At 47.7% G+C, this 22,042-nt stretch overlaps 4 protein-coding genes across 4 annotated transcripts; all 4 read right to left on the reverse strand.

Moving 5' to 3' along the window:
* Nucleotides 1-726: 726 nt before the first annotated feature.
* On the reverse strand, nucleotides 727-2,563 carry FSUBG_12562 (NOL1 NOP2 Sun domain protein; the record flags this gene model as incomplete). The annotated part of the gene is made up of 2 exons (XM_036677361.1): nucleotides 727-2,304; nucleotides 2,363-2,563. 2 exons carry the CDS (start codon nucleotides 2,561-2,563, stop codon nucleotides 727-729), a joined length of 1,779 nt encoding a protein of 592 aa, XP_036531969.1.
* Nucleotides 2,564-3,297: 734 nt separating this feature from the next.
* Nucleotides 3,298-4,925, reverse strand: FSUBG_12563 (uncharacterized protein; the record flags this gene model as incomplete). The annotated part of the gene is made up of 2 exons (XM_036677362.1): nucleotides 3,298-4,483; nucleotides 4,579-4,925. The coding sequence occupies 2 exons, from the start codon at nucleotides 4,923-4,925 to the stop codon at nucleotides 3,298-3,300; spliced, it is 1,533 nt and encodes a 510-aa protein (XP_036531970.1).
* Nucleotides 4,926-11,325: 6,400 nt separating this feature from the next.
* Nucleotides 11,326-12,603, reverse strand: FSUBG_12564 (sexual development regulator velC; the record flags this gene model as incomplete). Its single annotated transcript, XM_036677363.1, has 1 exon — nucleotides 11,326-12,603. One exon carries the CDS (start codon nucleotides 12,601-12,603, stop codon nucleotides 11,326-11,328), a length of 1,278 nt encoding a protein of 425 aa, XP_036531971.1.
* Nucleotides 12,604-18,269: 5,666 nt separating this feature from the next.
* Nucleotides 18,270-19,392, reverse strand: FSUBG_12565 (uncharacterized protein; the record flags this gene model as incomplete). The annotated part of the gene is made up of 3 exons (XM_036677364.1): nucleotides 18,270-18,863; nucleotides 18,919-19,259; nucleotides 19,353-19,392. 3 exons carry the CDS (start codon nucleotides 19,390-19,392, stop codon nucleotides 18,270-18,272), a joined length of 975 nt encoding a protein of 324 aa, XP_036531972.1.
* Between the last annotated feature and the right edge of the window lie 2,650 nt (nucleotides 19,393-22,042).

The raw sequence follows: 22,042 nt of genomic DNA on the forward strand, positions 1-22,042 counted from the left end.
TGAGGACTGGGGGTCCAACAGGACGGATCGGGGTTGCATAGGACAACCGACAATGTGGTTCCCTTCTAACGCTTCTGATCGCCTATCCCTTTGAATCCGAGGGAGCACCACTGATGTACTTTTATAGGGCAGGCCCTAGTATTGATTAGCTGCTGATCTTTACGCCACAAATACCAGCCTTAAGGAGGCACAGCAGTAAAGCTAAAGGTTACGATCGGTAACCTGTATTATTAAATATACTTAGATCTTAGCCTATTAGTCCCCTAAATATAAGTACCTTTAATACTAGCTTCTTAATTGGCAGGACCTATAAAAGATACCAAGGTGGTGCTGCCTCGGATTCAAAGGGATAGACTATAATCGGCGATGGCACTCTTTCAAACCCGTCTCGATCCCATCGGGAGATATCAGGCTGACTTGGTTGCAACATGATGACCTACTAAGCTCTTGATATGAAACAGAACGTAAACGGGGTTTGGGTCCATTCAGACAACCGCCTACCAATCAGAACGAAAAGTTGTGGAGGCATATTGATCACGTAAGGCGGATGGAATCACCCGACACCACGCTGTCTTTCGTCGTTTAAGTTATACCACTATTCTTTCGTTCTTCACTGAGGAAGCGCAGATTTAATCCGCTAGGAGCCGTTTGTCGTTATAGATTAGATCTCAGTGGCCAGTGATATGACGTCTTGTCATCTGCCGAAAGAAATGCCCTGCTGCCGGTTTAATCCTCAAGGCCTTCCCACTCATCGTCGTCTGTGTAAGTTCCTTGACGTGCATCGAGATCATGTGCTGCAGTACTGCTAGTACTCTCGCCTTCTGAGACCTCATCCTCCTCCGTATCCTCTTCCTCTCTCTTGCCACCGTTATCATCTCTTGCCGTCAAAGAGATATGCTCGCCAGTCGTTTTCAAGACCGGCATACCGAGCATGTCACGGATGATCACACCGTTATCGTCTCGCACGTAAGGGCCCTCGTTGCCGGTAGTCCCGAAACTCTGTACATCGGGCCTCACAAAACCAGCCACAAAAAAGCCCATAACACCTTGCCCGTCATCTTTATAAGAGCGAATGCAAGCCTCTGCTATATCTTCATCGCCTCCACAGGCTTCAGGGAGTCCTCGGACAGGCCATTCTCTCAGACCAGAAACTTGGTCTTTCCGCAACAGAATGCGCCAACCCCTTTGCTTCGCAATGTCGGACTCGAGGGCTCTCATGACAACACGCTCGTTTTCTTGCGTGTGGACTGAACAAGTGGAGTATGTAATTCGTTTTGCTGATGGAAATTTGAAGGCGTGTAATAGAAGCGTCAGTTGAAAAGAAGAAAGCGCCTCCAAGCGTGTTTCTAAATCCTTCTCCGACTTAATGGCAGTCTCGTTACCGTCATCATCTATCATGATCCTGTCCTCAGTTGCCTCTGTCTGCTCATGTTTCCTTTTGCGTCCGTTTTGCTTTGCTGTCGGACCCTTTCCTGTGCTGCTGATACCTTCTGGCAGGTGAAGGTCCGGCATCGAATCCCGTCCGACAATTCCACTCCCTGAGCAACTTGGATCCAGTAGTAAAGCTCCGACTGACTTGTACTTCTCTGCCATAGGGTCGACTTGTAGGAAGTCTTGCCCAAATCCAATTTTTGTCACAGGCTTTGAACCTGCAATTTTGACCATTTTCTCCAGAGTTTGTGCTCGTCGAGGATCTTTTTCGAATGCATAGATTGTCTGTTCTGGCGTATTGGATTCTGGTCTATGTTCTTTGAGGATCGCTGCCAAGTGAGTTGTCTTATTGCCGGGAGCAGAGCATGCGTCGATTAAGTCGCCATCCTCTGCTCGGGGATCTAAAAGATAAGCAGGGAAACAAGAGGCTTTATCTTGTAGAATGATTTTTCCCGTTGTGTACGCCTCGGTTTTTGTGAGATCTGTTCCTGCAGGGATGGCCAAAAGGTTTGGCACATGTGGGTCGATGTATATGAGTCTTCCAGTGTTCGTGACGACCTCCTTGATGGATGTGGCTCTAGTGTACTTGGAGAACGTCGTCTCTAGCTGTTCTTCGAGTGTACTCTTCACAGCATTGACACGAACCCAGCGAGGGTAATTCACTTCTTCGCCAGCACATTGTCGCTCAACTTGCTCTCTTAAAGCCTCGAGAGTCGGCATCTTTCTCCGAAGCCGTGCGAGCTTGAACTCTGAGCTTATGCGTCCTTTGTGCCTCTCAATCGACGCACGAAGCCCATGGTCTTGTGGAAGAGCAATTCCCTTCTTGACCAACAAAAGGTCATGAACAAGAAGTAATGACAACGTCGGGGTCAGCTGCGTGCACGATTTAGTATGGGCGTTCCGCAGTCTAGCGTAGGGTTGGGCTGCAAACCTTGCGCTCAAGTTTCAGAAGTTCTGATCTCTCGATCACTTCTTTCAGAATGAGGCTCCATTTGCAACTCTCTAACACCAAGGCGTAAACTTGGTTTGGTGCGGATTTGAGATTCTTCTTCTTAAAAACGCGCGACTTGAGACTACCACCTTCAAATGATGATCCCGCCAAGATCTCTGCTGCCTCATGATAAAGAGACATTTTTAATGTAGTTTTGAGGGACGAAGAGCCGTGTGGTGAAGAAGAAAATGTAAGAGAAAAAGGCTGGTCGTTCGTTCATTTTTTAACCGGAATTTAGCCGACGGGCAAAATCATTAGTTGTAAGTACTGTACCTGTGCTTTGGGGGAAGACTTTTGGAATGCGACTGTACGGGAGTGGAAACACAATATGGTACAGTATTGGCCTAGAGCAACTGAAGATATACGGATGCTGTTGTAGTATTCTTCATTTCGGAGTCCTAACTCCTAAGCTGACAACAGTTTCTTCATTCGAGCACCATAGTCACTAGTAGGATTAGAAACGGGGCGTGGTTTAATGCCGAGGACATGTTGATCACTTTTGTGTGCTGCGGGTGATTGTGTTTTGCATATGCCCTGGATTCATGGCGGGCAAAAGACGTGCGCTCGAGCGCTTTGGGTCCTTGTCAAGCAAGGTATGTCCTCCGTAAATGTACATGTGTAGAAGCGAATCATCCAACAACTTTCTTTCCTCCCCTAATTCCATTCCCTTGCACCACGCAACTTGAATCAAAATACCTGTCCATGAAATCGCCAACCTTATATTCTCCGGCCCAATGAAGCGAGGTGGTCACTGGACCCCTATACAAGATGCTCCGTAGATGCACCACCACAAGAAATGAGAGAAAAGCTTTCTGCCACCAAGACTGCCATTCAAAGTATGCTATTGGCAGATCGAGTTCGCCAGTAAACAATGCTTAGCGGCGGAGGTGGCTACGACGGCGGAGATGGTTGTGTCCACTGCCATGGTGGTGAGCATGTCGTCGAACATGATCTCTCTTGTAGCTAGGAGTGCCAGCCTCAGTCTGGACAGGCAAACTGGCTGTCTGTGTGACTGTCACGGTGTTCCAGACGGTATGGACTCTAGTCTTGCACTTCTTGGGCTTGTCGAAGATGTCGGTTGGCTTGGGGGCACTGGAGAGAACGTCGGTTGCTTGAGCAGCCGCCTCAGAGACAGCTGCAGGGTTGGAAGATACAGTAGGCTTGGGAGCAACTGGTTCCTCATGGACATCAGTGGAATCGGAAACTGGCTTGGTGTAGCCGGGGAGTTCAGCGGCAGTGGTCTTCTCCCCAGAAGCCGGCTTGCTGGGGCTACTCTCCTTGTCGCCGCCGGAGGGCATTGAAGGGGCCTTATCGCCATAAGAAAATCCACTCAAAGGGTTGTTTCCAGGAAGTTTGCTCAAGGTGCCAGTAATCTTTTCATCGACCTCGGACTCGATAGTGCAGTCGCCTTTGTTGAGGCCATAAGTCAGGCCTGGGCAGTGGTCCATACCCTCGGTACCAGCGTTACAGGTGTCAATGATATGCTGAAGGAGGTCTTCGTCCCAACCTGCCATGAAGTCGGCATGGCTGCTGTATCCAGTAACGTCGCCATTGGAGAAGACGAAGGGCTGCTTACCCTCACCCTCAGTCCAGCGACCAGTAAATTTGTCGGTGCGCCAGTAAGCCTCGTAGAAAAGGTGAGGAACGTGAATCCAACCCTTGGGACAGTCGAGATAACCGTCATTATCCTCGGGGTAGGCCATGTTGTTCTTGAAGTCGGTGAGGCCAGCCTCGGGATTGTAACATGAGGGGAAGTGGACATCAGCCCGGAGGGGAGAATATTTGCCATCACAAGTTCGATCAGGGAAGCCGACACCCTCACCCTTGTTGACAGGGTCACCTACGCCAGCCATCTTGCCATCAGACTTGGCATCCCAAGATGGGAGCGTGTAATCGTTGTTCAAGCGGGGGCAAGTCATTCTGGCAGGATTGACAGGACCTTTAGAAGGGTCAAGGTTGGGCTTGCTGCCAGCCTTCGGCATGGTACGGGTCATAGCATCACCAGCAACGATCTGGAGGCCAACAGGGAAAGGCTTGATATCATCGTGTGTCTTTTCGAAGCTGTTCTTTGTCAGTAATATGCGCAAGACAACACGGTGATTGGGGAAGTGAAGGGCTCGAATGGCGCAATGAGACAAGGTAGTGAGTGCTCTTACAAGTAGTAGGCATTGAAGTAGTCGAACTCGACATCTTCAAACTCCCCAGATTTGGGGTCATGGAAGTAAAGAGTGGGAAACCAGTAGTTACTGTTGTCGCCCTTGACAAGCGCATTGCTGCACTTTGACTTCTGGAGATCCTTTCCGGTCGCCTTGGTGCTGAAGCCACTGCCACCCATGATGTGGTGGACGTGAGTGGAGGTCTGGCCAGGGAAAAGGATGGGATCCATACGACCTCTAGTAAGCTCATCGTTGGTGAAGCGCAAGACGGCGAAGGTACCCGTCTCGTGAGCAGCAGAAGCGGTGCCGGCGAGGACCGCAGCGGCGGTAGCGAAAGCGGACTTCATGATAATTGACAATGGCAAACGGTGTTTAAAAGGATCGAGCTAATGATTTAACCGCACGGAAGGAATTTCGACGGCGGAATACGAAACGGTGTAAATGCTAGCGTTGAGATCTCTGGGATTCTGGGCGCTGAGAATGAAACCTGCTTCTTCTTCAAGAGGAAGCAGACAGGTGTAAAGCGGGGGGGCACGAAGGTGATACCGGAGCACCTGTGAGAAGAAAGGATGTTTCGCAACCGTCCAGTCACTGTATTGAGTGCAAGTGAATCAGAGATGGCGGATAGATCGTGGTGGTCGACACAGTGAAAAAGGAGGGTAATAAGCAGTTCAGGGAAAAGAAAGGTCTGAAGCTGCTCTGAAGAATGAATGAATGAGTGAGTGAGTAGAGAAATGAGAGGACGTGTCCAGCAGTGCAGTGTACGAGGGGAAAATAAGATAAATAAGAAAAAGAGCGTGTGGAAGGATAAAGAGAAAGAAGTATGTTGGACGAGGATCAGAGGTGAAGGTCTTTGTGAACGGGGGCCAACCTGGGCTGAATCCTTTAGGATCCATCCGCTCATTCATTCGCCGCAGCTGCCAACACTGCACTGGCGCACAGCGTATGCTATAATCAGCACTGCACTGGCCTTGTCACTGCGGCCACTTTGATATGCTCTAAGCGCGTGCACGTCCATCATTGGTTTCTTGGCTCTCTCGTCATTGAGGTTGTCTATTTGATCAAAGGATTATGGTGATGGAGCCTATGAGCGTGGCGAGCTACTATTCCCCCGTTTTTACTAACGGCCGGCCCTAATTCAGGGGTCGCCCAAGCCGCCAGGCGCTTTCGGAAGTTTCTAGTGTAGCAAGATGGTGAAAGAGGATTGGCTACAGCGGTTCAAGCCACATCTAGGGGCCATGTGTAAATTAATGCTTGAAACCTTGATTTTTTGCAAAGGCTCGACCTTGTCGTGATAGGAGTCAAGTCAGATGAAACAGACAAGAACTACATCAGCAATGAGCGCTAATGTCCAGAAACATCTGCGATAAGGTTGTCGTTTTTCATAGGGCTGGGCAGAATCTATTGCAACCCATATGTGTACCTGCATCGAAAAACCTCATTCATGGCGGCTGGCGCCGAGGTTAGTGGATGATGGACAGGGGAAATTGACAGGGACCGTGAATCACAGTCCGCCCCTATAATAGGGAAATACCTAACGGTGAATGTTTCTCATACCTACCTAAGGTAGGCACTTGGAAGTAAGGTAAGGCAGATAGGCGGTAACGACTGACTGCAAGCAGTGTACAACAGATATGCGCTGGCGGTCAGTGTGACTTGGGTCCGCCGCAGTCATGTTTGATTGGTGGTGGTGGAATTGATGAGCTGCAGTCCGTATTTCTGCACTCCGGCTTCATCTGCTGTGATACATTGATCATGAAGATGTTTGCTTCGAATGATCATGCGCTAGAACCACAGTCGCGATTCAAGCTGCACAATTGTCACTCCTCGTTTTCTACACACAAAGAACAGAAAAGATTGAGCAATGAGGACCGGCCCGCCAGATCTTGGAGATTGCAGGGTCACACCCTAAAGTGCCTGCAGATCGTGACCTGGTCTGAAACAGCAGGGATCTAACTGGTGTTGCAGGGGCAGAGCCATGGGCTTAATCTGGATGATCGAGATGGTCCTTGGGCGATCAACGACTATAACTATTGACAGTTAGTTCACTTGATGAGAATTCGATAATATTTTATATGTTGTTGCCACCTCATTCCGAACAGCAAATTTCACAATTTGTCACCCCTCAATCCGTAGTACAGGCTGTTCTGAGCAACACAGGAAACCTCAGGCTGACCCTTGTACCATTGCTTTTGGCCGCGAAACGGAGCGGGTGTTTCAACCCGGAGCAACGTGAACTGGGGTCAGAGAAACAAACAGTATATCCTTGCCTACACTCGAGGACCTTTTCGTTTTCGTTTCCCTCCGTTGAGCCTCCAAGCGGTATCCGAACATCACTCATAAATCGCGTGTTGTCCGATGCGCCACTAACTCCTAGCAAGAGGTCGAACACCGTTGGGTTGATCTGGGCTTTTATAGAGCCTCTCGCGTGGCTTCTACCTTTCTCTTGACTGCTGAGGACTACATAAGCTCCACCAGAATGACCTGAAACGCGCCAGGATTCTCCTTGCTTGTTCATCAAGGGAGATTTGTCAACGGCTGGCGTCTCTTCAACTCCTCAACTTCTCGAATTAAGCATCTACGCTATGCCAAAGATCATCTAAAGAGAAACTCTCAATTATACTGTTGAGCTGGCTCCCGTTGGTTAATGCGTATATTCCTTCTGTAGCCAATCTTCACTATCACCACCAGCTGCCACTTGGGAGTTAATGTCGCTTCTCCTAATCTCTTTCATGGGCGTCACTGTGTACCATGGAACATCCGACTATTCCGCGAGTAACTTGGAGGTTTTGCTCTTTAATCATCTCAAGTCTCTTCGTCTCAAGGAGCGTTGAGAAGTCAGTAACCTCCACTGGCTAGTGTAATGAACTTTGGTCAGTTGAAAGAAGTGCCAATGTAGTACGAGAATTCTCAGCTATGCCCAAATCAACTTTGGAAGGAAATACAATACCTCTGCTAATAGACGTCAACCTGAACGAGCATTCGTCAAATCACCGGTCCTCACACATACGTGAGATATCAGCTTGCTATCATGCTGGTGAGTTTCCGTTCTATTCACGTAAAAGGTTGATTGGATGGGGGCACTGGGATCCAGCTCACAATTCACTTATCTGACGAGTCCTATATAGATCCGCGGTAATTTCCTGATTCTTGGCTGAAAATTTATCCGCTGGCGGTCACCAGGTTATTTGGTAGCTACGAGTCCCTAAGTGATCCTTTCAAGATATCGTAAGCCACTAGGTACGTTTGTCATTGTGTGGGTTTTAATGACGGGTCAGATATCAACTCGTCATCCAGATACTTCAAAGAAGGCAACTGGAGCCGTGACTTCATCGTCATTCTAAACAAGCTTCAAGTTGTACGAAAGTTACACATGCTAGACAAATGGATGCAGGTAGCCGCCATCTTGCTTCTAATCTTCAATTGATTAGTTAAACCATTGTATTCAACCCCGCGCCCGCATATGAACAGTGCATCTTGCTGATCAACCACAAATGTATTTTTGTAGGCCAGCATGAACACCAATGTTCTGCATTGCATGGTTATGTCTATGTCACTCAAAAAAAGTTTCGATGTTAACATGTCCGTTGTTGAGTATTGTCTACCCTGTATATAGTAATGATGCTTGCAAACCAGCGATATGTAGAAAACCTATGATCTCTCCTCCTAATTTTATCAGGATTTTGAATCCAAAGGTTTTGTTCCCCGTTTGACGAGTAAGAACTTACAATGCAACCAATATACTAATTCATGGCATTACAAACATGTGATTCCCGGTATTGCTGAGCCAGTTATGAGCCCACGTGAAGTTTAATATATATATTTTGCAGGAAGAGTATTTCCATGGTATGAACCCCTAGACATCTGTTGGCTACATTGCCATGTTAGCCTAAATTCTTCGAAGCCATGCTTGTGGTCTGTTGGTTCTCTACGGCTGATGGGGGATATCTTCCGTTTTCTGTTTTCTGTATAAGCTCTCTCGAGAGTTAGCCGATGTTTCAGACGAAGCTTTCCCTCACCGCTATGCAGAGGTTGCAGATCGACGCCAAAGTCCAAGGACAAATCGTCTCATGGACATAAGCAAACGCTTGACAGAAGTAATTTTTACGCCGGTGTGCATAAATCGATATGAAGCCGCTCCCACCAAAACGGACAGCCAATTTTACAATGCATTCTGAGACAAACTCAGTTAATATAGCCAGAAGCACGTAATCGGTGATTCGTGGCGTACGGGAGGGATACTAGCGCTGCCGGTTTACTCCAAATGGGTTTTCTTGAGACATTGCATGCAGAAGGCTGCACCGTGTGGTAACATGATAGACACAATCTTCCCTTACATGCTTTGCCCCGTGTACCCATAGGATATGTCAGGAGGCTGAGCCAGTAGCTAGGAATGGTGCTTTGACATTTTGCACTGTCGAACATGCACGAAATAATTCGTTTTAACGTCCAGGTGCTTTGGAAAAGATCACCGCTTTCCTCGTATGCCAAGCTTCTTGATCTGATCCAGCATCCACTCCGTAAACAGGGACACGATAGGAGAAGCTAGAAAGGGGAAGAGAAAGAAGGGAGTTCTAAGCTTGATCAATATGACTCTAAGAATGTCTTGGGCTCTGGCATATTGAGGATTGATAAGTTGATGTCGGCTAACACTACGTTGGCAACAAATCTGTTGTTGCTAGTGAGCTCGATTCGTCACAAAATCGACTAAGACACCGTTGGAAAACTCTGAGGGTCGACGATGCCAGCAAGGGGACAGTACCATGTTGAGCTGAGGCTTACATGGTGAGGGGCAGCGCCGAGAGGCGACAAGAGGGATGAGTTGCTGCATCAAAGAGATGTCTCAAACCTTGTGTCTTACTCCGGCCCTTGGCGTGATCGGCAATGACAGTGATTCAGAAAACACATGTCAGATTTGCCTCTGTTTGTCACTTACATATCATCAATCGGTGGAATGCTATAGCACGATTGCTCCGGAGGCTTATCTCCAATGCCTTGCTCCGCTGCAGCCTGAGCTGGATATATACAACGGTACTTGTTAGTAAGAACCTGTTTCTTATACAAGTCTCAATGTCTTACTTTTTGTATTTATTTTGACATCCGTCAACAAGATACAAGATCGAGTGCCGTATGATCTTTTCCCTCAAGGAAGCAATGCAGTACTCTCATAGACTTGTAATGACAAACGTTCTCGGAATTGACTACCTAATAGTTGACTGGTTCACAGGAGATCAGATAACAGAGCTCTCACGATATCCAGTAAATGCGGGAGCTTGCGTAGTTCCCGCACCAGATCCAATCACTTTTCAGTGGTGGCTATATAAGTATGTACTGTATATATTTTCACGGGTCGCAGTCTCCTCCTGGCAGTTTAAGGCGTGTAGTCCCAAGTCATCGCAACGACGGAGCCGTTCTCCGGACTACATGATCCGGGAGACAGAATGATATCAGAAATTGGCAGTATGAGGCACAGTGGTATTCCAACAACGATGGACTATTGAGCAGCGACTGAAAATGTTTAATGTTTAAGGTAGTCAGGGTTCTGTCAGACATCCTCTGATCGAAAAGGTGTGCATTTAGCAAGGACAGCCATCTGAAAAAGGCTGATACGCCAATTTTGACATCCGTGAATGTGAGCTAGATAGCTTGCTAAGTGTGACCAACTCTACTGCATGATGCTAGACTAGTTAGTGGTCGATCAACTCAGCGAAGTGGTGTGGTGCCAATGTTCTGATGCCATCCTAGTAGGTAGTCAGTTGGGCGATCAAAGAACGTTGAGCTTGACGACAAAGGATAACGCTGCCAGGTCACAAAACTTTTTGTCATCAGATCCTTCCTCGTTCGCGAGATCTGGCTTTGACATCCTAACAAGTACCAGTTAACTTGATCGATCACCTTCAACAAGTTGCATGCATTTTGCCACATTTACACAAGGCTCCTTGATCCAGACCCTGCATCAGAAACGTCAAAACCTCTCCAGCGAGCGGTCATGCAGTTGAACTTTGATGAGAAACAAATTACTGCGCAATTTTCTTCGTGGACGCACAAGGAAACCTCTGGTTGGGGCCCAAATGCGATACTGGAATGCGACTATGACTTGCGACCCGTACACTACTCTAAGGTACTCAATCATCCCAATCTGGTCATGAACCGATTAGGTGCTGGGACAGACCCAGAGGCCATGTAAAGGAGTGGCAATCACGTACCTGGAGTAACGGGAGTTCCCACGCCTCCTGGCTGCAAGGAACAAGACAACCCGGCCATTGCTAAAGTTGCTGTTTAGAGCAGCTTAATATACGATTCCTAGCGGTCATCTTCGTGGCTATAATGTATCGGCGGTCGAGTATAAGCTGGTCCTTTGAGTCATACATGACCATTCTCAAGAGGAGTCGCGGTTCATGACGGGCATTTGGGGTTCGTAGCGGCAACAAGGACATATGCAAGAAGAGAGGGAGAATAGTTGTTCTCTTCATCCCACAAGTGGTGATATGGGCACAGTACCCCTTCTCAACATTATCTTATATGTTGAAACTATTTTAACTGAAGCATGCCTTGCTGAAACAAAGGCAAACTAATGGTATAATGAGCACATCAGAACAGCTTTCATTCTGGAGTGTAGTATAGAAACACACAGGCAGCATCGCCAATCATTGTAGCGCCATATTGCCCCATCCGTGTACGTGTATGACCCAAAAATTGCCTGCCTTGAAAACACATCAAACGCCCTGTATATTATATGCTGCGTGTTCACTGTCGTGTCGAACGGCGTCGCCGCTTTCCTTGCAATGTAGTTTCGCCCTCATCTTGCTCTCCATCACTTGAATCGTCGTGACTCCTGGTGTTTTTGGACCGGTCATTGCCCTTCTTGATAGAAATAATACAGCCTTGCTCCTTAAGTCGCTTAGTCAACTTTGTACTGGCCTGCATCCCAGGAAAGTCCTTTGCTGTATAAACAGTGAAAACATCGCTCTGAGCGGTGACCAAAGTCGGGAAGCGCTTCACCTCTTTTGCACGGATTGGGTCAATTTTGACCAAGGTGAAATGAAGACGAAATGAACCAGGAGTTCTGCAGGATAAGTCGGGAAAGCAGAAGAAGCAACCCTCCTCGCCATGTTCATCCTTGCCAACAAACGGGGCACTGACTAATAAGCCCATGAGTCGGCGCTGTTGCCGATACTCTTCAGGCATGAACGAGGCATCACAAGACCCAGATTCATCGAAAATAGAGCAGCTCATCACGTAGTGGGGATAGCGCAGATGTTTTCCTGTCTCTTCTTTCGTGAGACTGGCATCTTTGATGAGAAGCTGAACGATTGGCGGCGGATCAATTACTCTCCGGTCTCTCTCCCCAAATCCACATGATCGAGCTGCAATTGGTTGCTGTCGTATCTGGAGCTCGAAGCGGTTATCGGCTGAGCGATTGTCCACGCTCGTCCTACTGTCACTTCTCTCACCAGTGGTAAGAATGTCGGCTATCCTCATAGTATCAGACCTCGGTTCAGTTGGAGATACCATAGGACTATTCCAATCAGGTGGTCTGCCATGGGTTGTAACAGGCGGATTGAAGTGATACTCTGTGAAGCGAGGCGCGGGATACATATCGATTGATGGTCTATGCTGACCATGTATGAAGACGGGTGGTTGATCCTCTGACACCGAGTGCAGTCTCGGCGCATATACTGGATGGTGGCCTTGCGCGTGGTCCAGCATTTCGCTATTCCGCAGAAGACTGGTAGATGGAGCTTGGGGCGGACGGGCTTGCTGTCCAGCTGTATGGTCAGTAGCATATAGCCCAGATGGTAGATGAGGAGGAGGATGAGGTTGGTTTTGAGGCACAGAGCTTGACATCTCATTCAATTGGTAAACATGGCCAGTTTGCGGGTGCTGATGATGCTGCAGCTGTGAATGACGACGATGATCGGGCCCTACGGTGAGTAGGCCCGCCGGGGAATACAGGCGTTGTTCATAGTAAGAGTGAGCTGGACTCCGAGGAGGATGATGTGTTTCCGGTGCCCAATTCAACATTGTCGTCGCATATGGATGTGGGATGGCCTCTGGCATGGTCTGTGGCATCGCGTTCAGCCGCTATGATGTTCGCGTGGCGGTCTCGACAGCTGTTAGAGACATGAATGTTGTGGAATATTTCTGGTTCAGTCAGGAAGGACTACCATCAACGCAGGTGGATTGGAAGGAGAGACGCCAGTGTCGAGCTTATTAGTGGAAGATCAGTGGCGGCTTAGATCGGTTGCATCAACAGCTAACTTATACAGTACCCAGGTCCCCAAGTACAGAACCCTTTCGGTAGCGTCCAATAAGAGAACAGGATCAGCCAGGCCCAAGGGAAGAAAAGAGCGGGAAGGGCCCAGTAGTCCACTACTTCCAGGGAGTCGGCTGTGAGACGGAATGCGGGCGGTTCCACTGACCAAGATAGACGATGGGGGAGTGGATGAACGCTGGTGTAGTCAAAGGCGTGTAGTAGCCTCAATGGGCTCCTAGCGGTCTGAAAAGACGCTATTGACTCAGATCGATTAAAGTCTTTCTTTGGGTGAGACTAGCAGGTTGGCTAACGGCCGGGGGGAGCGGGAGAATGTCGGCCAAGCCCACGACAATGTCCGGGCTGAGGAGAGGTAGCGAAGGAAACACAGGCTCATATGCCGCAAACGACTTGGAGGAAGAGGGCCGTAGAATGAGGCCGTGATCAGTCGTGTTTCTGCTGTGTATTGATGGAAAACGTGAGGGATGTGGGCGAGCTCGCAACCACACGCACCAAGAAGCCGGATTTGGTCTCTGCTAAGCCTGGTTCTAGCGGGAATATGACGGGTGTAGAGAGAACGCAAGACTTTGCGTGAAGAAAGGGGATAGCGACACTAATGTGCGGGCGAATGAATATAGGTCAGAACGCGAGGGTATAGAGCTGTTTAGCGTCACGATGCAAACACCATGCCTAGGTACGGAATAGAAAATAAGGACCCGGAGGTCAAGTAACTGGAGGGACGACAACCCTAAGCATAAAGCCGTTCCAGCCTCAGTCGAGAGCGGAATGAAATGGTTCGAGTCCGAAGCTTTCAGACGGCTGGGGCAAAAGTCAAAACGAAGGATACTCCCAGGACTGGACCAAGATTCCCGCCTGTGTATTGTTGGCCGAGGACCAATGGCAGAAGAGATATCGATGAGCTTTGAGAGGCAGCGAATCGAGAGAGAAAACTGAAACGAAAGCCGCCCAGCAGTGTGCCTTGTAAGATCAAGCCCAAATCGTCGAATCGACGATTTCCAAATGCGGAGGTCAGGGAACGAAATGGCTGACCAGTGATAGTTGAAGATATCGTACAAAATGAGACCTCGCAACCACAAGTTCTAAGGTGATGACAAGAAAAGATAGAGATTATTGAGCTCATATGACAGGGGGAGGTGGGATTATTAATGATATTTGCCATTGCCTGGCCTACCAACAGACATAAAAAAGTCTTGGGCATAAAACCCAAAAAGCACCCATTAGCACTCGCCTCCTGCTACCTGACCTCGGATCACAGCCAATACTAGGTAGGCACGATATGCACATGGAGCCTCCATGGTAAGGTAAAGTATGTATGTAACAAGAAAAAATTGCGTTGCTAAATGCAGTAAAAGCAACTACCTAGGTACTTAGGTAGGTCGGCATTGTAGGTGAGTGAGTTGAGCGGATGGATGGATGCCTGCAAGGGAATTGACCTGCCATGCGGCCGCAGATAGAGGCCTGAAGCCCCATCTTGCCTCAATCAATAAAAATGCCGCCGGCAGCAGTCGCGCATCTACAAGTATAAAAAGAGGCCTAAAGAAAACGGGGCTTATGCAAACCACTAAACCTCAGCCGGGCAGCCGGGGAAACAGATCGGTATCGACGGCATGACTTGACTTGGTGTATAGCTACTAGCCTGGACTCTCCTGTCCATTGTGTTGCCGTAGTTATTGGTCACGCAAACGTTCTCTACCTTGTCAAAGGCCATCATTGAAAAATATCGTATTTATGAACTCTCGAGCTACTTGCTTGATCTTGAGTGGACGCTAACGAATGCAGCCTTCGTCAGTAAAGTGCCAGTCTGGGATCTTGGTCTCAAGTGGGCATCGCGCGCCAGCCCATGATGGGTATATGTGGTCTATGTGGACCTTGGCGGGTCGATCATCGAAGCATTGGATTCCCTGTAGGGCATTAGAAACACACAAGGGGATGGAGATCAGCAGATGGAAATATCGTGAAATCGCATCCCTTAGTTTGACTTGCTAACCTCAGGTAGCTTAAAGGATATTCCAGGGCTGAATCTGGCTGGCTAAAGGCACCCATCGGGATAAGATGTTAACGAGATCGATTCGGGTCTGTGCCCTTCCCAAGCTCGGGTAAGCTACCTAGGTAATGCCTTACTCAGATCGAAGAAGCCGAATAAGAAAGTCAGAAGGGAGATCGGCAAATTGCATTTAATGGAGGGATCTCAACCATGTTTCTTAGACTCTTTAATGTCTAATCAAGGTAACTACTAACCCAGCATCTCTTCCATCAGCCAGCAACTTGTCAACTGTCACTCGTCCACACCAGCAGTCGAAGACTCCGGCCGGAGTCGTTGATTACATCCATCTTGATTTTTAGTATCCGTGCCATTGAGCTTCTTCCTTCCACCCCTCTTTCTATCTGCTATCAAAGTGGTGACGCAGGCTCTCGACTCTTCGTGCGATGTCTATGTCGAATGATGGCCCTTCGTATCCTGTTCAACATTCAAAAAGGGAACGAGTCAGTTGTGCTGGCCAGATCAGATTTGCTTTTGATCTTTGGGTGCATGGCCTTGAACTGGGTTTCAGCGCCACCGCGCTTCGTCAGGCTTTGTTGAGATCAGGTAACAAAAACCAGGCTGGCTTCCCCTTGTACTGCGTTCCATGCCGTTTCTCTAACGGGGGTAACTTTCATTGGCCTCTTATGGAGGGAGCCCCCCCGGAGGTTGCTGATTCGTTCCAGTGCTTCACTTCTGGTATGTACAAAAGCTGAGTTCGACGCTGTATTTGAGCGCAGATATGTGCGTCGACATGCTGTATAACAGCCTGGGCTTCTTGAGGATAAATCCCAAGCTATTTCAGCATTGCGGATAAGTTTCTCTGCAGGGACGATAGTGTTACATCGAACTAATAAGCCTGCTGACTGCACATGCATATCCGGAACTAGGCCCTTACCCCTCCCCGCAACGAGGCATGCATGTCGTCTGAGTGGCAAGAGCCAAACCTGTGAGATTACTACAGCACCTATCTACATTGGAGCAGTCTATCAGCACTCACCGATCCAAGGTGCCAACATAATCGCCTCCACTCCTCAAGTTAAAGACGTGGGGCGAAAGGTTCTCTTTCTCCCTTCAAAGGACAACCCTCATCGTCACTGGCCATCAAAGACTATACCTCAAAACGGAAACCCGATGACATACCTCCGCCTCCTCAATGATGCTAGAAACACAATATCGGTGATGCAAAGTGATAGGTATCGTCTGCTCGATCCATGGTGATGGTGCTCCACATACCCGGAGCGTGGGCAAACAAGCAAGCTAGGACGCGTCTGGTAATTCGTCATTTCCACGCCATTCAGCTTTGAACCTTCGATTCTGCTGGCTACGTTTCGGTCACCACATCATGCACAATGCTATTCGTTGAGATACGCGAACCAAGACGCCATCTCTGGAGCTCTGGCCTGGCTACAGGCTGGCAGACTCTTATGTACGGACACGGGCTCGGACCTTCAACCAAGTCTATGACACACAACAGACCCAAACAGCCAGATTGAACGATTTACAAGTCGTTGCAGGCCTAACAGACCACCCTGCAGCTGGTCTATCAGACCTACCCTGCGATTGGCTCCTACACTTGAAGGGGAATGCGCCTTGTTGGTGACAGATCATGAGCGCCAAGAAATCCTGGTATGGGCTTATTGAATAATAGCACAACACCCACGAAACAATTCAATGATAGAGTATTGGGGATTTGTTTCCTCTTTCTTCTCCTGTCGGTTGGGAAATGTCCGTCTGTTTTCGTTATTTACCCAGCTATTATTAGCAGAGCTGCACGTCATGCACCCCAGCATTCTGGCCTTCAACAGTAAACACCATTATTTTAACTGAAGTACATGCCAAGATGACACCATATGCTATCGAAGCGCCTTCTTTGCTTGCTTGCATGCGTGCACATCCAGCTCCATGGCATTGGAACAGTTTCACATTAACACCATCCCCTCACTGCGGCTTACCATCAAGCTTGGCTACGTTCCACGACAGCTTGAAGACAAGCTCTAATCCAGTGAAGTCGGCCAGTGACCGTGCTAGTCTCTACTGCACTGCACATGCATGTTTGGGCCTTATCAGCGACAAGAGACGGATAGCCATTGCTATAGAACCTCTTCTACCCGGCATCAGTGCTCACTTGCAGCTTGGTCTGGCACCTTCCCAGTTGATATGATGAACCCTTTAATATCTATTCATTTAAAAATCGAAAAGATATAACTGCTTCGTCAAAGTCAGCTTGACAACAAATCTCTTACCCTGAGAGCCGGCGTTGAGTTATCCCACTTGGATCACCGGCGGCATTATTCCTTTGTCAGCTTCAATATTCGTGCAGAAACCCTTAATTGTGATTTTAGGTTACCATGTACTGGGAACCGATATCTCGGCTGCTACTCTGTGAAAATTGTCGTAAAATCTGACCGATCCTTTTCTTGGCAAGATGAGATAGTTGAGCCGTCAGCTACTTGTCCAGTTTGTTGCATACAATATTAGGCCGTAAGGAGGATTACTCCGTAGACCTACCTACATATAGACAATTCGCACATCCACAATCAAGCCCGGCATGGGGATGCAAAAAAAGTTAGGACCTCTATCCTAGGTAACAAAATGCCTTAGGTAAACTTAGGTTAATTTAAATAATTTAGTAAAGATTTAGAGGATCTTAGACTAAGTATTTCAGCGCCTTAGTCTAACGTTAGAAGTATTCTTCCATCCCGGGGCGAATAGCGAGGGGAAGTAATCAAGAAATGAAAATGAGACATGAGAAAGCATCTTGGGTCTTGATTCCAACTGCCTATATTCCTCTCAGTTGTTCACTGAGCTCCTCATATCAAATAAAAAGTGACTAATACCGACCATTAGCAGTACGGTGCTCAGTCCTCGTGGTTCCTCTAAGTAATACAAAGATACCATGTCCTACCGTCTCCTATTTGGAGTACATCACACTTTTCAAGTCCGCCGATCTATCCTGTCCCAGGCTCGCCCATCCATCGAATCCAGTAAAAAAATACAAAGCATAAACCCACTATGCCCAACCAGAATACTCCAGGCTGTGCTCGCTTTTCCAAATCAACCCTCTCAGAAACCAAGTAGAAAAAGTGCCAAGTCAGCTTTGGCAGAAAAGTATATATATACCCTCGTAGTATAATATTATAGTATTGTTTTGCATGTCGGTCTGCTTCCATCCTCGCAGGCTGGAAGGTTGAATCGGTTCAACAAATAAAAAGGAAAAGAAGTTGGTAAGGGTATCAAGTCATGAAGATATGCCAAATGTATCGTATCTGAAGAGAAAACACAAACCCCATATATGGATCTGTCTGTAGTCATAACATATTAAAGAGTAATAGTCGAAAATAGAGAAGAAGAGAAAGAAGTATAGCTGAGGTGGTGCTGTTCAGGGTCGATATTCTATAACACAGCATTGACCAGTGCTGCACTGCCGAGGGCAAGTACTAAGCCAACCCATGACGGCGCAAACACATAAGCCAGGTTGGTCTCTTCTGGAGGCAAAGTGCTATTAACAAAATCTGGGCCACAGAGAGTGTTCACTTGTCGAGCTGCGCTTTCATAGGTGAGTGCCACAGGTTGAGAACGGTCTTCAGCGGCTGCGTGGAAGATGTTCATAGTTTCTTGTATGCACCAGCTGCATGAAGGGTTGGTGCTACCAGGCAACGTAAGATTATACGGTAGGTAGTAGAAGTAGGCGTTGGCGGCGGTCGTGGTATTTGTGACAGCATTGGCGTAACAATACATATCATCCTCGGGTGTTTGAAGACAGGTAGCCTTGTACATCATCTCGTAGGCCTTCATGCCATAGAGGAACTGCTTGACAACGTTGTTGCCCGATTCCCATTCTTGCTTGCAGTTTTCTGATGCAGTGAGATTGCGCGCTGCAGCATCAAAAAAATCCGTGCAATACGTGACGTTTGCAGCACATGTTGCATCGAGTACTCGGACTATGCTCAAGAGCTGCTTCTGAGCTTCAAAGAAGCCACGGGACGTCTGGGATTTTGTCAATATTTATGACCGGTCTGCCTGTCTATTGACTGGAACTTACCTGGAGCATCATGGAGAGGGGGTAGCAAGATTCGTAAGAAGGGTCGGAAAGGATTCCATTCAGAAACGCGGGGCAGTTACTGTCTGATGTGGTCGAAAGCTCGGCTGACAAGTTCCCATCAAAAGCTTCAGGTAAAGGTGTGTTTGTCGAAGCAGCAGTCTTTGCAGCACGTTGGATGGTGACAGTTGTTGCCTTGGATTTGCCCTCAGTTTTGGAAGGGGTTTCCTTGTTGACGATCTCCTTGACCTCATCTTCATCCTTGCGTCGGTGTAGCTCGTATCTGTTGATCGTAGGTGTATGGTGTCGTCGATGTCGTAGTGAAGATGATGTCTCAGTACCCGCTAGGACCGTAGAAGTAAGACATGCTAGGAGTAGGAGAAATAATAAGGCTATTCGCAAGCGGGGCGCGCGGTAGCTGGTGGACTTCGGCCTACCGCAAGCCGTTGTTGAGGCAGACCACGATGAGGAAATCATGGTAACGAGCGACAAGGCGAAGGACGCCAAAGATGTATTAAATCGTATTCCAAATAAGAGCAGCAATCGAATTGATGGCGATGTGTACAACTTTTTAAGTAGATTGGCAGCACAGACAATCACACAAGATTGAATGTGTTTCACCACGATGGGCCCAAGTTGACACGATAAAAGGTGGTGGTAGGTCAGTATTGGATAGTGAAGCACACGCTGAAGCGATAATTGTAGCGGTAGTGAGTCAATCGACTGGTGCTGAATGCCAATATTTAACAATTTCTCGGTGGAGGATCTTTATTGTTGTCGTTGCATGGCACAATTGCAAGGTTCCAAGTCGGATGACACTTCCGACAAGTGGGAAGTCAATTGATAAATGAGAATCGTTCGCGGGGGTCCTCTTGCAGCTTCGATGGTCGAGAACGAGTGTAATGCGGTGCGTGATATACCAAATGCGAGATGGGATTGGTTGCCAGGGGGAGATGAGATGACCGTAGAATTGCTATTGGGTGCTCGAGACTTGCACAAATTTGGCAGCGGTTGATGTGGCCAAGTGCTTATTCAAGAGGGACAGGATATAAGAAAGAACGAGTGACTGTATATTGCATTTGCAGTTGGAGCTGAAGTTGAGTCTGGGGTTGAAAATGATCGTCGTGAGTAAGTCGAAAAGGAGTATTGGAGTTGACGAGCACAGATGCAAGTTAACGAATGAATGGCGGGTCGAGAAACGAGTGATCGGCGGCGGCTCTAACGGCACCTGAAGTAGAGGGAGGTCTGTAACTCAACTGCTGCGCAAGCAAAAGAGAACGAAGGAAAGGAAGAGGACGCCCACCAGTTGATTAGAGATGCCAGTATAGAATTCTGAGTGGATATCACGGGAAATGGGATCAGTGATGCCGGACAAGAAAGCGACAACCCCTACAAGGACAGCCAAGTTGACTCTAGCGGGCCAAGTCGGAGGGGAGACAAACGATTCCAGCCCAGGCCCTGCCTTGCTTTTGATGCTTGTCAATGTCGACCAGGATCGAGCAGGCATCATTGAATCAATCAAATTCAAGAGTAGAGGGACCCATGCAGGGGGACACAAGAAACCTTGAGACTTTTATCCCAAGTGATGAAAAAGCTTAGGCACTTCAGTCTAAGTTTAGGGGAGTCTTTACCGAATTTATTTTGATAACTTCTTCTAAAGTCTTATGTTTTCTTGCTCCCAGAGGGCCATGCTGAGCCCAGGAAATAGCAAGGATAATTAAACCCTCCTTTGAGGCTTGCAGTAGTGTCTGTTAGCGCGACGGTTTATTGACTGGGCCTGATGCAGTGTGCTGTACAGTACCGTGTCACCTAAAGTGTAAAGTGTGTACTGTAACTGGATAATAATGCGAAGTTTATACAATATGAATGAGAGAAATTGTTAAAAGAATGCTGTACCGCCGCCGATACAGTTCAGGAGGGTATAGTGAAAAATCTGCCAATAATTCATCACCCAGCTCCAGGTATGTACTGCCACCCACTACGATGACTCTCTCCTGATACACAGACAAACCACAAAACATCAATTGTAGAAGAAGAAAACCCTCGTACGGCGCCTTACGCGTACATATTCACATTCTTAGGTTACTGGGGCTCAATTATGTTTCAAGCCGGCCCGCTTACTACCGGCATCTCAGAGGGAATCTCCATTCTCCGAACGGTATTGCGTGCACATGTACGGAGTACTGTACGGATACAACACTCCCATATTCTCCGGGTTACACGATTGACTGTTCGCAAGCCAAAATGCATGTTCCCGCATGTATCCTCAGGTCGAAACGGACATCGAGCTGAAGATGGCAAGGCTTAGGAGAGGCGACTAGAAAAGGGGAGGGTCAAATCTCGCTTCCCCATAACGGACCAGCCACCATTACCATGGATCCAGCCACGACAAGGCAAAAAATAGCATCTTGCCATCTACAACCGATTTCTAGCGTAGGTAGGATCGCTTCAAGGCATCACCTCATTCCAAGGTTTATTGATGGGTGGTGGGCGCTAGGTGGGTGCTCCGGAGGGACTATCCGTTCTCGATCAGGTCTGTCAGTTGATGAAGTTCAGTTCATGCATGCATGCACGCGACTGAAAACTTGCAAGATTGTTCATTCATTCTCACCGTTTCGTTTCATTCCGTCGTAGTGTTTCGTTTCTTCAACTGAGATGGCACTCGTCAGCTTCAGGCCAGTGCCGGAATGGTTCTATCCGCTGATGGTCAATTCAGGTGATGTTAACTTAATCAGCGATTCTCTGAGCGATGAGTATAAATTGGTACTTTAGACTGGGGTTTTTGTTTTGTTTTTGTTTTTGGCACCCTGACTACTTGACTAACGGTCGCAAGTTTTCTTACTCCCCGAGGCCAAGTTGATTTCCTCTAAACGTCCTCTCAATCTCCACCGAGACCAGATAGAGCTTCTCGCGTACCAATCATATGACAAAAGTCTGACAACACCTTCACAGTGCACAGGTTAGCCCCACTAAATCTACCGTTAGTAAATCTACTTATTATAAGTTCTAAAAAAATAATAAAAATAAAATAAAGATACTAGTATTAACTTTTACTATTTATTTATTTAGTTTTATTTTTATTTTTATTTTATAGTTTATATTTAATAAGTTATATAAGTTTTAAAAG

This window comes from Fusarium subglutinans, assembly GCF_013396075.1.
Source record: "Fusarium subglutinans strain NRRL 66333 chromosome Unknown NRRL66333_c0000275, whole genome shotgun sequence".
NCBI lineage: Eukaryota > Fungi > Ascomycota > Sordariomycetes > Hypocreales > Nectriaceae > Fusarium > Fusarium subglutinans.